We start from the raw sequence: 17,977 nt of genomic DNA on the forward strand, positions 1-17,977 counted from the left end.
AAAGGTAATGTACGAATAGCATGTTCATTAATATTATAGTTGGGAGTATTGCCTCCAATGTTAGATTTCTATCTTAGATGTAACTCAAATTAAAGGTTATGGGTAGATTTTATCTCAATATTGTAGTATATCGTATTAGTGGATACGTATACTTGGGGGTTAGGACGTTACAACTAAACCATACATATATTTGTTATTTCATATCAGAATTATACTTGAAAAATGATTCTCCATTGTGTCCATGTAGCCAAATAAGTAGGATATCGATGTAAAATCGAGAATATAAAACAGTCTGATGGCGTTTTATGTGTGCAGGAGTATAATGTGTGATAGAGATGTACGAAGAGTACGAGTTGTTGTATGTTTTGTAGACTAGGTACATTTTTTAAAACATTACGGTAAACCAGTAAAATGTATGTTAATATTTTGGTAGACATTAATTTTACGATGTTTGTTTGAACTTTGCGGATATATAGCCGCCAGGAGCTCGTAAGCGATCGATGTTAGCTATAGGCTTGTAAACATTATTTTTATTACGCAAAGAAGTACGTAATATTTGGTGCGTTTAATGTTTTAGTGCCAAAACGTTTTAAAATAGTGTAGAATGTCAGGAAATAATATTTGACATTGAAGTTTAGACTCATACATGTCGTAAGAAAAGTTTTGTTAATGCAAACGCAAAATGGTATTTTAATATGTTTTATGTTTTCACGTTAGAATAGATAGATTGCTTTTGTTACGAAGACTATTAACTATGTATGACGTTTGTGGGGACACAAACTCTTCGAAAGAAGGGGGTTGTGTAGTGAACTAGGAAATAGACAAGTTTTATATGTTATGTGTTCAAAGTTACCTAGAGTAGTTAAAGCTATACGCTATAGTCAGCCAAATCTATTCGAGTTGCTTCCCTTAGATCAGTAGTTAATTAACCCGTTTTAGGTTTACACCCTTCATTCTATATCAAGGTAAAATATAACCAAACGGTAGAACCTGAAAGTCAGTCGTTATTAGGTAGCACACGGTCTGTGGGACCAGTGGTCAGTGCCTAGGGCTATATTTGGAAATGACGAGATAGGGGTTTAGATACGCCCATATTTCGGGTTAAAGGTCAGGATTGGTCAATTGACCACATCCTCAATTCATACATATTAATTAACTCTCAGGGGATATAAAAAGACTTGCGCGTTTTGCATAAGGAGTTCTCCAGCAGCTTTCAGTCTAAACGGACTTAGTGCCGTTTGGATGTACATATTTAGGATGTGAGGACTTAGTTTTGTTTAAATGTGTGTGAACTGTTAAGTGTGAATGCGCCGGCGATAGTGTGGAAGATGGATGAAACTTCATTGGATTGTATTGTACCTTCGGGATTTTCCTGTGGATTAATAAATATAAGTAAACTTTATATCCAGTGTTGAATTATGTTTATCACACCACAACCATCCCAAAAAGAACTTTCACGTCCCGTGTTCATGGAGAGCGGACGTTACAAATACACGTATCTTATTTCCTCACTCGATATGAATTTAGACGCGTTTGGTGTTTGTTGATATGCATATAGCTAATGGTTCCGTTGTCACCGCCCTAACTCTCGTTTGAGATTGTTATTTAACCTGGATTTTACCAGGATCTGTCGTCACTGAAGCAGAAGATGCTTACTCTTCCGGGGCACCTGGTCTTGTTCTCTTTGTACCTTTTCTTGAGTCTGCATACAAATATATATATTTGTTTATATTTTTGTCCTTCGATTTTGAGTTTGAATTATGGTTTCGTTATATCATGTCGGTATTCTTTGTTGTTTTGTCACCAAAGCACTATAGTGATATCACCATAATGATTTCACCTTGCAAACTGAAGATGTGTTGTCACAAAATTAGTCCGTAAATTCAATAATCTCGATTGGGTGGTATCACTTAATTCATTGTGATGGTATTACTTATTAGTTGGAATTGTTGATACTATGATCTTCACTCCAAGAAATTGGTGATATCACTATAACGAATTGTTGATATCGTTATAACGAATTGGTGATATCGTTATAACGAATTGGTGATATCGTTATAACGAATTGGTGATATCAATCTAAAGGACTTAACGATATCGCTATAACTAATTTTTGATTTCGCCAATTCGTTATACTGATATCACCAATTCCTTAGATTGATATCGCCAATTCGTTATAGTGATATCAACAATTCGCTATAATGATATCACTCTAACGAATTTTTGACATCGTTATAACGAATTGTGGATATCGTTATAACGAATTGTGGATATCACCATACCGAATTGTTGATACCAATATAACGAATTGACGATATTACTATAACGAATTGTTGATATCATTATAACGAAATGTTGATATCAATATAACGAACTGACGATATTACTATAACGAATTGTTGATATCATTATAACGAAATGGTGATATCAGTATAACGAATTGGTTATATTACTAAGACGAATTGTTGATATCGCTTGAATAAGGAAAATACTAACAAAAGCATCAGATAATGAGTATGTCACTCTTATTCTTGCCTTCATCTTTCAAAAATACCCTGACCCTGGAACTATCCCTGAAGACTGGAACTATCCCTAATACTGGAACTATCCCTAATACTGGAACTATCCCTAAAGACTGGAACTATCCCTAATACTGGAACTATCCCTAATACTGGAACTATCCCTAAAGACTGGAAATATCCCTAATACTGGAACTATCCCTAATACTGGAACTATCCCTAATACTGGAACTATCCCTAATACTGGAACTATCCCCAATACTGGAACTATCCCTGAAGACTGGAACTATGCTAACTTATGTCCAGTCTTCATCGAGGTGAACAAATGGACATCTCTTCATATGATTTTCCCTTTTAAAAAATTATGTACACCTACAAACGGCGTTGGCTGTGAAAGAAACCATTTGAAGAAAATGAAAATTAATTAGAAAAAAAGAGCAAACCTGTGGTTGATTATTTGAATAATTTATTTCTTCCTTTGATTAGAGTATAGATACCTGTTGTTGCTATAGCATTCGGTTAGAAATCACGTGTTAATGGGGGGGCACAGAATGTGAACATTCATACCATATAGGCTACATGTACTGTAAACATGCGTAATTTAGCGGTGTTCTTATTTTAGTTCTTTTTGCGCCGACAGAATTTTTCCACTAAATTATAATTCACTACTTGCATTTTCCGTATACTGTTATCAAAGTATAGCTCGTGCCTCAATTCATCAATGCGGTGATCTGATTGGATACGGTTATGCACTAAAATAATTCTGTTTACAGTACATGTTAAACATGAATAGATTTACATTGCAGCAACATATAACACAGCGTATGCCGCATATGAAATGTTAAATAACATCACACAATTGTTTCCTCTTTTTGGAACCATCAGTGATTCTACAAGTACGAAGATTCTGGACAGTCCGGAACTCCATAAGCAGCCTTATATATAGAATCTATAAATACAGATCGCGGCCAATAAAACCAATCTAAACATATATTTTTATCTATTTTATTCTTTAATTTATTTATTTTTTGGTTTTTTTTTTGTGATTTTTGGCAAATTAATCAAAAAGACAAACATTTTTTTGGGGCCACCATTACACCGTTTGTCACCAGCAATGGCCGACTTGAACTAATTTAAGGTTTGTTTTCCAGATTTTCGTGTAAATTATATACCACAGTCTAAGTTATACAAGGAAGGGTACATCTTTATATTGTATTTAGTATCAACATAAACAATTATGCTCTATCTTGCAAAACAATAAATAAAGTGAATAATCCTTTTCTTTGTATCAGCGTTATGGGTTTTTCCATGATATCCATCATGCTGATTTTGATGGAGGTCAGGAAAACTCTAAAGCAACATGGCACCAGTTCGATCGTTTTTTGTTGTTGTTTTTTTGTTTTTTGTTGTTGTTTTTTATTGTTTGTTGTTGTTTTCTGTTTTTTTTTTTTTTGTTTTTTTATCTTTGTTTCCTATTGCCAAACTATAGCTTAATAAGTTTGCGTGTGAATTGTACATAGGAAAAAAGAATCGGTATTATTGAAATAGGAAGAAGTAATGAAAAATGCCATGCAAGAAAAATACAAGGCGAACATCATCGTACCATTGGGTTTAAGCGAAATGCACTGAGCTAGTGACGGGTCGCCCTCAACAACAACCCATGTCTTACAGTTCAATAAAACTGTTTCTTGACTCCTTAAGTGTATTGTAGACATTTGATGGTTTGATTACCAAAGTCACCAAACACGGCCCACAGATTCTTATTTACCTCGATACCGATAGCCTTAACCGAATATGTGTCTGTGTATAGCAGCCGAAGGTATTGTCCGTTGGGACTCAGGGCATGAAGGCAATGATTGTTCGAGTCACTAATGATAAGACGTCCCTCACTGTCGTATTTCAAATCCCACGGGTCAAACGACTTTTTTCCGGCCCTGCTTTTGTCTTTGTCTTGTCCATACTGATATAGTTCCTGTAAGTTTTGGTCCAGAACTGTGATATGTGGCTTTCCCCTACCTCCATCTCTTAACGAATCTCTGTCTGCTACAGCAATTTGATCGCTGTCAGGACAGGACGAGATTCTCTTGGGTGTAATCACCGAAGGCTTCCCATTGTTTGATATGGTACTGGAACGAGCGAACCCCTTTGTACTGAATTTGGTGATTTTGCATGACATCCCTACCAGGACATGGTCTCCACTAGCAGTGCCTGCAATGCATATGGAAATAGGGGCATCCACGGTGTTGAATCTTCGGATTAATTCATCAGATACCATCTCCAAGACACTTTTATCTGTCATGGAGCACACCCAAAGACTACGAGTACTCGGAGAGGTGCATATATCTGTAACCTTAACAGGACATCCCTGTTTAAGCGATGCATCTCCGGTAGACAGTTGATAGGTCACAACGCTGTCATCACCACCACAGGTCCACAGCCCACTATCATTATCTGGGCATATTGAACAGACGTCCGAGAAAGACTTCAATTCTAATAGAACTTTCGTCGTTGGCAGTAGACTTGTCTGCGCTACCGGTCTGCTGAATGTCTCACTGGTATCTGATAACCTTCTTGTTGAGCGTAGACATGATTCGTAATCATCCAATAAGTTTTTAGGTTTCTGGTAGCCATGAGACTGGCCAGGTGAAAACGATGTTAATGTTCCTAATGCCTGCTCCAGTATACGCTTTGGTTGCGCTGTTGGCCTGAATTTCACAACACATACGTGAGGATAGCTAGGTAACTTCAATTTGGAAGTAAGTCGGCTAGCAATTTCAAATACTTGGATATCTGTTCCATTCTGGAGAGATTCCTTGCACTCTTTCAGCTGATTTTTGAGTTCTTCAAGTTTTTTCTCGAGTTCATTCTGGTAGCCTTTAAGAAGTTTGGAATTTTCTTCTTCGAGATGCTTCAGCCGGGAAAGTGTTTGAGCTGTTAAAAGATCAAGTTCTTCCTTTAGTTTTTCTCCTTGTTTCTGCACTTCCGATGCTATGCTGTCAAAATGGCTCAAATGTTTTCTCAAATTTTCTTCAGTAGTGTTGATTTCCTCTTGAATTTTAGTAATTTTATTACGCTCAGTATCTCCAATGAATTCTCTTATTTTCTGTTTGTGCTGTGGGGTAATCTCACTGAGTTGAATACAGTAATGTCCCCTGTGAGTAGTGGAAACACATTTAGCACATATGACTTCACCATCTGTTTCACAAAACCAGTCCAAAGTAATCTATCTGTGATACAAACAAGTCGTCTGGCCAGGTGTATGAACGGCAACAACCGCTTGACTGGAATATGCCATTTCAGCTTGTATGTGTGTTCATTGTCATTCTTTTGTCAATCAATCCTTTATTCACGATTTACTTCCATTCTGGGCTACCATCATCTTTGGTTTTTGATCCAATTAGTCCAATTTCCAGTCGGTAGTAAATACGACTCAGCATTGTTTCTGTTAAATGAATATAAAGTATAATATCAAATGATATTAATTTATTTACTGCTCACCTACACGTGAAATGTGACTCGACCATCATTTAATATATCTTACAGGAGAAAATATTCATTTTTTTTATTATCTTATTAAAGAATAATTAATTTCTGTTATCATATTTGAGAATATTTTATTTCGGTTATCTTACTGGAGAATATTTCATTTTATATTACCCTATTACGCATTTTTACGCATGTTTTGCCGAAATTAACAGAAAGCTACCTAACTAATCAAGACCCATGGTTAGCCATTGCCTTATACATGATAAAAATTGATCAAATTACTTCAGTTCATTACGCCAGAGTCGTGATTTATAGGCTTGTAAATATCATTGGATTTGTTGTCTACATTAACCATTAGTGACATTCAGCAGTAAGTGTTGTAACACAGGTTCCTGGCTCGATTTATAAGAAAATAATATATAAAGGTACATATAAATGAGACATATCATTTTATATTAAAAAAATCAGACACCTGTGGTTGTAGCATTTAATCATATTTCTTCAGTATAACAACTATTATCCTCCTAATTGGTACATATAACCTATTGTTATGTATATTAATAATTATGTTAATTGGTAAGTACATTTTATGACGATAATTGATTAACAGTGTACGTACATACACATAGCCTACCTTAAGTTTTGGTGCACCATGTCCCACCTCAAATCAACACAACAAGATGGCGGAAGCTAGCTTGTGTTCTTTCTCATCAACCCGGCCAGATCTATTACGTAGTATGCATACGAATCTAGCTTTTTGCACGGTCGATTGATTCCTTAACTCTAGCTGACTGGTCTTACAATACAAATTCATCTCAATTACATTAACAGTGTACAGGTACTCGATGAGGATTGTATATTGGGTGTATATTGACAGACGACGCGACTACCTGTGCATAGGATAACATCATATACATGAATAATATATCAACCAATTTTCTGACGTTTATTGTAAATCTGAATGTGAAATATTTGTGTTGCAGCTTGATGCACCCTTAACACACACACACACACTCACTGTACTGTCGTTATTACTTCTTGACAAATTATATGTATATTTCTATGTGTGTTTTTAAAGGGACAATTTAGTCAAGTTTGTTACTTTTTTATCATTTCACAAATTATTTCATGAAAGTGTACTTCAGTTCTCCTTATGAACGATCCTTGGTCATATATTGATACAAGTTGAAGACGAATTTCATTTTGTTTTAGTTTGTACTAGGTATTCTGATTTAAGACAGAAGTATTTAAAATATGATTATAGAAATAATCCAAGTGTATATAAGCTTACTCAATTACTTAATTCAAATAATGTTAAAGACTTGTGTAATCTTGGGAAATATCTGTTAGCGGCAAATAAGTGCCGATCACAAGCATGAGATATATATATATATTGCAATAATAATATTGATTGATGTTACTATTATAATATATTATTGCATTGTTCATTCTCCTGTGGCCAATTTAACATTTTGTATATATGTAAATATCCTGTATATCATATGTTTACACTGATGAGTCGTAAGACTCAAAGTAATAAATGAACTTGAACTTATGTTTTCCATGCGTTTTTTAATTAATTGTAAGGGCGATCTTAATCGTATAACCATACGATTTATATGCAAATGAGCAAGTCGTCTCTACACACTTTCTATACATGTGTGCAAGCACAGCCCCGTCTCGTGACTCTAAACAACATTGGTTTGCATTTGAAGCTGTTAGCGGATATTTTAAGGTTCATGACCAGACCTCCAGTAAATATTATTTGCTATTGAAATAGTTTGTACAAACACCAGGTTGTTTGCGAGATTAGCTATGGTTTTACCTGTATTTCTTTTGAAAATGGAACACTTTGTATTCACAAAGGCCTACCAACTCTTCCTAATAAACCAAATTGTTGGTTCGTTTACTGCGAGGATAAGTAGAAACTTCAAAAAATCTATCTCAACACAGGCAACAGGTACGAAATTATACTTTTCTATGGATAACCATATGACATTTACAAAGGTACTCCTATGCTCGATTTCTAAAAATACATTTTTGCCTCCACTGTAATAAAACTCTCTTCAAATTTATGACAAGTGCTTATCCCCCTCCCTTTTACAAATCAATTTGTTATTTGACATGTTACCTCCATGTTGTAGAGCTCTGTTTGCTGCATTGTCTCATTCTAAACGCGTGTACCAAATAAAAACCAGCAAGACAAATGTGTGGCGATAAATTGGCTCACTTTTTTAGGAGTGGCCGCAATTATTTTATTTTATTTTCATTCTTTTATGTTGATAATGATAACTGAAAAGATTTTGATTATTAATAGTATTTCTTTGAATTCTTTGTATGAATAACACCTTATACAGCAAAGGTGAGCGGAAGATAGATTAGTCCGCCAAAATGACAATATATACATTATATATATTGTCATCCGCCACCCGAAATAGCATGGAGAGTAACATGTCTATAATGACATTTTCAATAATAAAACAAAATAAATAAAATCATGTTGTTTGACCAGGAAATTGTCCAGATTTATTATTGACACAGGGACCCAGGCGCCTGTGACTGAACAGGATAAAACATGATATTGTTTCAATACATTTTCAAAGTATAAAACTAGTAACAAAATAAACAAAATAATATGTTTGGCAAGAAAATTGTCCCGCTTAATTATTGACACAGGGACCCACACGCCTGTGACTGAACTGGATAAAGACTTTATATAGTTTGGTAGACTTAAATTAAACACAATATGATATAATGTAAGATAGAATACACAATCATATACCTTTCAGATGGACATAGGGACCCACGCGCCTATGTTACCAAACTGGTAGTTATCAAGTAGTGTCTAAGCAAAAGCGATCAAACCTACAAAAATAAACGAGTTACAGTTGTAAGACATAAGTGTACTAGAAAAATTTGGAAACATATTGTATTAATGACTGAAAACTTGCATGTCATTCTAAATTAACTACGTGTAGGGACCCACGCGCCTACACCTATCAATTTGATTACCTTAACATATACAAATGTATATACATGTATATAAGGAATTAACATGTCTCAGAATACCACAGGGACCCACGCGCCTGCAGTCTGTCATATATACTAAAGATATAACACAAGTTTCATTAGTTTTACACCAACACCCGCTGTGCCCCAAGAGTCAGGTGATTGTAAACTGTATTCATAGGAGTTGCCATTAATTTGGACTGTATAAGGGAACAGATCGAATATATCTTTTAAAAGCATCCGATTTCCATCTGCCTAACAGCCTAATTTGAGCATCGGTCATGCCTCTCCCTGCTGCTAGAGTAGCCCCACCTATTCTGAAAGAGTGTCCTTTATACAGGGAACTATCCAGCTCACAAAATCTGAGACAGCGACGGACTGTTGAGTCAAAGGTATGACGTACAACAGGTTGTTTGTCTTTGTGGATGTAAAGAGACCCAGGGCTAGACCCCCGGACAGCTAAATACTCTATCAAAGCATTAACTGGGCATATTCCACAACTTCCCTCAAGACTGGACACTATGACACTATGAATCTGATTGTCACAATTGTGCTTAAAGTTAGAGAAATTAATTTCTATACTGGATGGATTTCCTTTGTGGTATGCAATATTAATGTCAGAAATTCTGAGAATGTTTTTGACAGCCAAAGGTGTGGTGTAAACTAGTTCGCCTATGCGAGCTAAGCCGTAAAAGGCTAGTGTAAAAATAGAGCGATACAAATGCTGATCATAGCTGTTGGAACATAGAAAAGATAATGAAGATACCAACTGATTAAGGATTGGTTCAGTGATGGGAAGACGCGTGTCGTATGTTGGTGTAGTTTTAGATGCACCTTTTAGGAGTTTCTTAACCAGAAACGACTTTGTTGGATCTGAATGACCGGATATATTGTGAATATAAGCGATTGCGGACAAATGTGAAGTAATTGTTGATGGTGATAGACCCTTTTCATGACAATACATGGCACTTAACTAATTTATCTTTAGGGAGCCTAGCTTCCATGTTGACAGAGTCCAAAGTAATGCCTAGGAATGGTAAGACCTGGGCTGGCCCAAAGGTTTTTTCGGGAGCTAATGGGATACCAATGAATGAACACATATCTTGAAAAGAGTTAAGTATAGCTTCACATTCCGATTTTGTTTTGGCAATGAAAAGGAAATCGTCTAGAACATGAACAACACCAGGCGACCTGAATTTGGATGCAACAACCCATTCAAGGGCTGTACTAAGCACTTCAAATATTTTGCAGCTTTCGGATAAACCCATAGGTAAGCACTTGTCAAAATATAATTTTCCTTCCCATTGTAAACCCAACATCTTTCTGTCATCCGGGTGGATGGGTACTATTCTAAAAGCTGACTCGATATCCGTCTTAGCTAAAAAACATCCCTGCCCCAACTGGTTAATTTTTCCTATAGCATGAGCTATGGTGGCATATTGGACAGTTGATTATTCTGGGCTGATTCCATCATTGATTGAAAGGCCTTTTGGGTGACTAAGGTGGTGGATCATGCGAAATTTACCAGGTTCTTCTTAGGGGCAACACCTATAGGACTAGTATAATAATCATTTTATGGTGGGGTAATAAATGGTCCTGCTATACGCCCAGCATTAAGTTCTTTTTGTAATTTGTCTTTGATAATGTGAGGGAACTCTTTTGCGGATTTTAGGTTCTAACAAGTGGGCTTAAATTTTCCCCCATCATAATGATACGAAACCCTTCCTTAAAACCCTGAACAAGATATTTCTTTTTCTCATAATCATGTCCTTCTAACGTAACCGCTAGTCTATCGGCGATGATAGGGGTGACGACTTCTGAAGTTACCACGTGTTCTTGGTGCGTATGGTTGATACCGACCTGATGGGGCTTGAAAAGTGAGTCGTTGGGGACAAAAAATTGGTGTCGCACCAAAATGCGATCGTGGGGCTTGGGAAGAACCAGGGCAGGTACCTGGGTGGTGATTACCCTGACATGTGGTACACCCATAAAAATGTTGACATCCCCCTTCTGGACCAGTACACGGCTTTCCTTCTAAAAATTTAAAGCAAAAACCCTTGGGGTGTGGAACAGATAAATGCTTTGCTGAGGTCGAACTTTGTCCTACTTTGCGTATAATGGCTTCGTGCCATAGCTCCAATTCGACCCTTTCCCAGCCCTGATCCCCATTTGTGGCCTGTAATCGTCTAAAGGAGCAGTCATAAAACTGCCAATCTGCACCCTTACTTGCTAACTTTCTAATGATTGACATATACATGTATTTAAGGAGACTAGCAAATTTCTCTGGTTTCTTTTCACAGTATATGGTCGCATAAATATGAAAATTATTGGTCCATTGATCCAAGGAGAGTGTCTTTGTCCTATGTTTGGGCACCCACTGCACCACAGGTTAATGTAGCAGGTCGAATGTATCACTTGTTCGAAACTCTCATGGTCTTTCTTGTCAATCATTGAGATTTCAATGAATTCACCAGCCCAAATCTTGTCCTTAATAGGTTGAGCTACTAGTGTTGGCAGTGGGATCGCTGTCGACCTGAATGGCACGTAATCACTCTCATTAGCTGGGGCGACCTGTGACACAGTAGCTGCCACATCTATGGCAGTCCGTAGCACAGTATCCTCACCAACGGCTTCGTCCGTTTGTGGCATTCAACCCCTTGCTGTACAGCCCTCTGTATCAGCTGTTCTACATCAGCTTCCGGTATGAGTCTGCCCTGGGGATTGACTGGCTGTGGCACACCAGGAGCAGTTATATCATCGCCATTGGTGTTTGCTGCCATCCGAGGCCGGAAGGTATTGTGGCATGATTTCGTGCCGCCTTTCTTTTTGGAGGCATGCTTTGTGATTTCTGAAGTGACAGTGTGAGGGACAAATGTAGAATTGATATGTAATTTGGTAACTATTAATCAATAAAATTGGAATGGTTTGGTCATTATCTTTTTTTTATATATAAATATATATACATAAATATTATAACATTGGTATTGTCACCAAGATAATATACTAAGACACAAAACACAAATACATGTCACAACCTTTGACACAAATAGATGTCATCATTATGTAATTACCTTGACACAAATACATGTCAAAACCATTACGACACAAATACATGTCAAAACCATTACGACACAAATACATGTCAAAACCATTACGACACAAATACATGTCAAAACCATTACGACACAAATACATGTCAAAACCATTACGACACAAATACATGTCAAAACAACTATGACACAAATACATGTCAAAACCATTACGACACAAATACATGTCAAAACCATTACGACACAAATACATGTCAAAACCATTACGACACAAATACATGTCAAAACCATTACGACACAAATACATGTCAAAACCATTACGACACAAATACATGTCAAAACAACTATGACACATCTATATGTCAAATCTGAACAGCCTGACAGACAGGGAGAACACATCATTTATACCGACTGCCTACAAGTAGGTAGCATTGGCAATAGTGAATACAAAGTAAACACCAATGTGAACCCACGCTGCTGTACAATGCTGAATGCATGGTTAGAGTTTCACTTAAACCATATAGTGCTATCACACCACTGATTTTTTTTTTTAAGATAATAACCATGCTATCATCTTCACTAACTTTTTTATATTATTAAACTGTATGAATCACTTTTAACAGAAAATAGTATATACATGAGAATTACAATACATAATCCCTGTTATATGATATATAATTTAATTAAATATTCAAAACAACAATTAACACATTTATAACTGCTTTGGAAATATAGGTCAATGGTATGCCATGGTCTATAACGTCAGTTGATGTGATAAGGGAGGTAACTCTAATCAAACGTCCCGACAATTCATCGCTTAAATTAGCATTGCGGAGCACTGTCACATCCTTTCAGTCCAAATAAAACAGCACCTCGTACCGATTTAAAATAAGGCTGTTGACGTCGGAAATGAACACCGTCACTGTCGTACAACTTGGATAAGTCTTTCATGCGATCATGACGCCAAAATTTGCAAAACACGCTGCCCGAAAGTGTAGTATGGAGTCTGTCATTCATTTCTCTCACGCGCTGATTATACGTAGTCACGTCGACATCACCTTGGTGGGCACGTGTTCTCTCTCGAGAAAAGAGACCAAACACAACTACATAACACACGAAAGGGGCAGCAAACAATTGTTCTAACAGCAGAGTCAGATTTTTCATAACAACGTCAGTGGTCAGCTCCGGAAGGTACCAACTGATTTTTCGGCATAGCCGTATAATATTTTTTTAATGGGAAACATTTACAGAAGTCACTCAAATGACCCCACAGTCGTACCGCTGTCGCTTGTGACATTGGGCGTATGCAGAAACCAAGATATTAAATCAACTGTATGTCCTCCGCCTCCTTTAAAATCTCTCTCTCACTCTCTATATATATATATTGAATAATGTATTAATGCTACCTTTATGCTCTCTGCATTTGGAAATAAACAAACTTTTAAAATCTTTGGATTAGATAAAAACAAAACAACTGACAAGGTTAGAATTGTGGACTTCCAGCAAAACCTGTAAGGTGGCGCTGCTGTTACAGCTTGAAAAAAAAGAGAAATTGACCCAAATGACATGTATCCTACGGTTTTATGCTGTGCAATGTTATATCAGCAAATATCACACAACATTCGAATTATGGATACCCATAATTCAAGGTACGTTTCTTTTTACTCGATTTTTTCTTTGTTGTTTTTTGGATAAACGTGTTTTCAATGCGTAGAAAAGTAACTGATAAATATACCAAATTGAATAGATAATAGTTGAAATACCAGGCATAATCTTTTTACGTTGAAAACTATAACAACAAAAACAAATCGAAAACAATGTTATCGAGAATGCGAAAACGCGACGGCGAAAACGCGGGATTAATCTCGCACTCTCGCCGTCGCGATTTCGCATTCTCGCCGTCGAGTTTTCGCATTCTCGCGTTTTCGCTCTTTCGCATTCTGGCGTTTTCGCATTCTCGCGTTTTCAACCTAAGGTCGAGAGTGCGAGAATGCGAGATTTGATACTTGGCCCTAACGAGCCACCATATGATTGTGCAATCATGGTTTTCCTGAATAACAACTATTTCAAATTTCTTCTCAAATTCCACCTATGGGATTCAGCTCAAACATACTAGAAATGATCCTGAGATTGTCCTGACGAAGTGTTGTTATTATTTGGGCAAATCCAAAATCCAAGATTGCCGCCATGGCAGCCATCTTGAAAAACACATTTCAAACTTCTTCTCCAGTTGCACTAGTACTGGTGCCATTAAGCTGGAAATTGGCGAGGATGTTAAGGAATGAGAGCCAATAAAGTGTTGTTATTTTTCAGCCTCGTAAAAACTTTGACATGGCAACCAGGGGGGCCATTTTGTAACATGATTGCACAATCATGGTTTTCCTGAACAACAACTATTTCAAACTTCTTCTCAAGTTCTACCACCAGTGGGATTCAGCTTTTACTTACCTGAAATGATCCCGATCAAGTGTTGTTAATTTGTTTTCTCCCAGACTCTAACTGGACTAAACTTAAGACAAACCATCAATCCATTAGGTGATTGAGAGCCTAATTCTACAACATCTACATCAGACCTATCCTTATGTCGAACTAGGCCATGCATGTCCTACTCTCACCTGGCCTATACTAAAAGAAATCCTATAGGTGGTTTTAACCCTTACTAACCTAGACAAACTTCTAAATGCTTGCCTCCAAGTCCGAGATTCATTGCCTCAAAGTATCCTAAAAACGGCAGAGTGTTTCCATCTGCACAGTACAAATCATGATCAAATTCAACCAAAGACAGTAGCTCAAAGCCTGGCAATTGCTCGAAAAAATGTTGACACCACAGACTATGTATTCACCAAACACTTCATTTTAACACCACAAACTTGTTAAGAGGCCTTATTAGCACTACCAATCTAATCCTGTCTATCCATTAGGGCTTACCTGATTACCTCCCCCTATCTTCCTTTTATATATGAGGCTAATCTTTTGACTGCTGTCCATTGTCAGAGGCAGATTTATCTTTGCTGCATTCTTGTCTATGTCTTTTACTTGTGTTGCATCGGTATGCTGGTATTAACACCGAATTTACAGGACGAAATGCCCCAGAAAGTAGTTGACTTTTTTGAAAAATGCTGTGAAGTCAGCAAATCAAAATCAACCACTGACAAAGACGCATTCTGCATTCTGGGTTGTGCGGTCCATGTGTAAAAGACCTGCAAAACTGCAGGCAAAGCTGCGATCTGCAGCCAATCCAATACTTCTTAAATAAATAAGAGTTGTTTTGTTGTTTGATAATTAAACAGTTTGAAAGTTCTTTTTCTTGTTATAAACTGAATTGATATATGAAAATACGAGATTATGTATTTAAAATATAAAAAAAAGCAAAAACTACACAGTGAGAAAATTGTGGGTAGGGTATCCACAAACAAACCTTTTTTTAATTATAGCCTAAACACATACCACATTTACGTTTTGATGGATATATTTCGAAAACGAGTCATTTAATTTGTCGTCTTCTAATTGGCAAGAAAATGATACCACCAAAGTGTAATCAACTAGTATACTATACCGGTCAGTTGAACCAACCATGGTATCTGTGCTGCTAGACAGTGTGTCGACGCAGGTTGTCGTTGAAATAAGGAACACTGGTACTGTATCGCTAAATCTTTACCTAAACTAAACAAACCATTGCAGCATACATTTGTGTAATATACTTTAATGAATATCTCGTTTTGAACATATTTCTAAATGAAAATTTTACTTCCACGAAAGGAATCAATTATAGAGTTTACAAGACAGAACTTTGTTTAGAGAATTATTTACTAGAACTCCCTCCCAAGCTAGCCAAAGCGTACTGTAAATTTAGAGTAGGTAATACAAAAATACCAATTGAAAGTGGTATATGGTCTAATATACCACAGGGACATAGAATATGTACTTCATGTAATTTAAGAGAAATAGGCGACCAATTTCATTATTTATTCAACTGTGATCAGCATCTTATACTCAATAGTAGACGGAAATATATGTCTAGATATTATTATGAAAGACCAAATACATTTAAATTTCATACATTATTCAATAACGTTCAAGTATTACGTTGTCCACTTTTCGCGCAGTTTCGCTTACGTTGTTTTAGTGCTCTAAACTATCCCTTATCAACTGAAATACTACTCTTCGGTGATAACGAACTCACGTATGATGAAAATCTTTTGACTTTTCCAGTGTTCAAGAATTTATAATTATTTCTAAAAGATTTGAATGATTGTTTTTATTTTTTTTTATTCTTTATCTTTTGTCCAGTACACAGCTGTTACAGCAGGTTGTATATCTCATGTCATGGCATAAAATTCCTCTCTTTTTCTTCTGGTCTTTTCATCTCTCCTCTTTCCGAATTTCCCCATTTTTCATCTATACAAGTATTACATTGCTCACTTATGTATTCTCCCACTTGCTGCCGTTTACTTAATGTGTCATAAAAGGAGACGGATTGATATAAGTCTTATACTTGCTTCCGAATCCTATTCACATTATGATTGTATGAAAGTGTATTGTATATGTATGAATTGAATGAATAAAATAAAGTTTATATTAATTACGTAACTAAAAATGAACTTATTTCACTGGCTAAATTTATTATTGATATAATTATAATAATTAATTCACAATACTGATGTCCATCCTGTTTTACCATGTTTCATTGTTATCCATTTGTCTGTACTCTTATTCTCTACACTGTACTGTTTACGAGAATAAACAAATTGTCATTGTCAAGTAGTTGAATTTCTTTCTTCTTCTTTTTATTGTTAAAATTAACATCAAGTAATTCTTCCTTTTATTTTCCTTTGGTAAATTAAACCGCGATATTTAGTATGTTGATTTGTTTTGAAGATTCACTCCATGCAGATGACCTTTCCTCGCGAGGCTTATTCCACCTTTCTCTTTCAATAGGAAATTTAGAATGTGAAATTCTTAATAGCTTCCGTTGTTTTTTCGTCCGTAGCAAGCTTTGATTCAATTGGAAATTTAATGCTGGATAATTGGATATGTCAGAGACTGGTACACGTCTCTGGATATATTATTCCGGTATCAAATGATATATGAAAAGTCGGTATTCATATGAATCACGTAATGTAAAAAAAGGCATTGTTTCCATGAAAGAATTTAAACTTCAATATGTCTCAGTATTACGTATAATGTGAAGGATCCAATATACTTATACCATTTTCTATTTAATATATTCTTATCAAATGCACCAACTACCTGATCACGTACTATAGTAACCGTCACGCCCCTTTGTTTTTCCATTGGTTGTGACACTCGTCACCGCTTCGCCAAACTCGATGTCTGTGGCTTGGGTATAAGACGTTCTCGACGCAATATACTCTCTAAACACCAGAAAGGCGGCTGGTCCTGACTTGATAAGTCCTCGATTGATAAAGGAGGCCGCCGATATTTTAAGTTTAAGTTACCCTCTACAACTATTGTTTAACCTTTCACTTACCCCATCTACATTTCCATCTCCCTGGAAAAAAGCACATGTCACACCTGGTTTTAAAAAAGATGACCCCTCTGTTATCAGTAACTACCGTCCAATATCTTTATTGTCTATTATTGGCAAATTAATGGAAAGATGTGTGTATATATATGTCTACAATTTCCTTATCGATAAATCATTTCTAACCCCGTACAAATCTGGATTCAGATCTGGTGATTCTACCATCAATCAACTTCTATCAATTTCCCACGATATTTTCTCTAATCTTGATAAGGGTAACGAAATCAGATTGATATTCTGTGACATAAGCAAGGCGTTTGACCGGGTTTGGCATCGAGGCCTACTATCCAAATTAAAATCTTTCGGAATAACTGGAAATCTCTTTTTATGGTTCTCAAATTATTTACGTAATCGTTGCCAAAGTGTAG

At 36.3% G+C, this 17,977-nt stretch overlaps 1 protein-coding gene across 1 annotated transcript; it reads right to left on the minus strand.

Moving 5' to 3' along the window:
• Window positions 1-2,968: 2,968 nt before the first annotated feature.
• Window positions 2,969-15,052, minus strand: LOC117332964. The gene is made up of 5 exons (XM_033892054.1): window positions 15,001-15,052; window positions 14,729-14,809; window positions 11,643-11,862; window positions 11,122-11,251; window positions 2,969-5,742 (listed from the first exon to the last, which is right to left on the minus strand). The coding sequence occupies exons 1-5, from the start codon at window positions 15,050-15,052 to the stop codon at window positions 4,216-4,218; spliced, it is 2,010 nt and encodes a 669-aa protein (XP_033747945.1). The 3' UTR covers window positions 2,969-4,215.
• Between the last annotated feature and the right edge of the window lie 2,925 nt (window positions 15,053-17,977).

The sequence above is a fragment of the Pecten maximus genome, chromosome 8, assembly GCF_902652985.1.
Source record: "Pecten maximus chromosome 8, xPecMax1.1, whole genome shotgun sequence".
In the NCBI taxonomy this organism is placed as follows: domain Eukaryota; kingdom Metazoa; phylum Mollusca; class Bivalvia; order Pectinida; family Pectinidae; genus Pecten; species Pecten maximus.

Bases quoted from the DNA above. Each gene is read 5' to 3' on its own strand.
- LOC117332964 (XM_033892054.1), bottom strand. From the start codon at position 15,052: ATGGACAGCAGTCAAAAGATTAGCCTCATATATAAAAGGAAGATAGGG. The intron at 11,863-14,728 runs GTTAGTAAGGGT...CTGTCACTTCAG, and splicing joins GCATTTAGAAGTTTGTCTAG to AAATCACAAAGCATGCCTCC. The intron at 11,252-11,642 runs GTTGGTGAGGAT...GTCAATCATTAG, and splicing joins TGCCACAAACGGACGAAGCC to AAAGTTAGCAAGTAAGGGTG.